General features: G+C 65.6%; 1 protein-coding gene across 7 annotated transcripts in view; it reads left to right on the plus strand.

Annotated features, from left to right (window-relative positions):
* The first annotated feature begins 6 nt into the window (after positions 1 to 6).
* The window catches only part of DOCK9 (dedicator of cytokinesis 9), a 242,404-nt gene continuing 241,899 nt past the window's right edge, over positions 7 to 511 (plus strand). For all 7 annotated transcript variants that reach the window (XM_015587356.2, XM_015587359.2, XM_015587358.2 and 4 more), the window contains exon 1: positions 7 to 184. In XM_015587356.2, coding sequence (XP_015442842.1) covers positions 56 to 184 — 129 coding nt within the window. In that variant the 5' untranslated portion in view covers positions 7 to 55. The remainder of the gene's footprint in view (positions 185 to 511) is intronic.

Raw genomic sequence — 511 nt, forward strand, 5'->3', positions numbered from 1 at the left:
GGTGGCTCGGTTGGACCAGACCGCGGGAGCAGGCGCAGCGGCGGCCGCCGCAAGGATGTCGCAGCTATCGCTGGTCCCCGCCTCGGCGGAGACTCGGAAGTTCACCCGGGCGCTGAGTAAGCCGGGCACGGCGGCCGAGCTGCGGCAGAGCGTGTCGGAAGTAGTGCGCGGCTCGGTGCTCCTGGTGAGTGCGGGACGAAAGACAGAGGGAGGCGGTCAGGCGGCCACCTCCTCCACGCTCCTCTAAGTCGGTCCGGGCGACATGGAGCCGCCGACCCTGTTGGGTCCGTAGGATTAAGAGGTGGTGGGGTAGGGAGGGGGGCGTTGGACTTGGGAGAAGGGACGGTCCTGGAGGGGGGCAGCAACTTACAGGCCCTTCACCTTGCTTCCGGGGGTCCTCTCCCCACTGATACCCCTTCGCTCTTGGGAAATTTCCTGGGAATAAGATCGCTGTCTCCCCCTCCCCCTCCGCCCTTTGACCTCCCTTTGCCAACTGGGAAATTACTCTTTC

Source organism: Pteropus alecto, unplaced genomic scaffold (genome assembly GCF_000325575.1).
Source record: "Pteropus alecto unplaced genomic scaffold, ASM32557v1 scaffold13, whole genome shotgun sequence".
Classification (NCBI taxonomy): domain Eukaryota; kingdom Metazoa; phylum Chordata; class Mammalia; order Chiroptera; family Pteropodidae; genus Pteropus; species Pteropus alecto.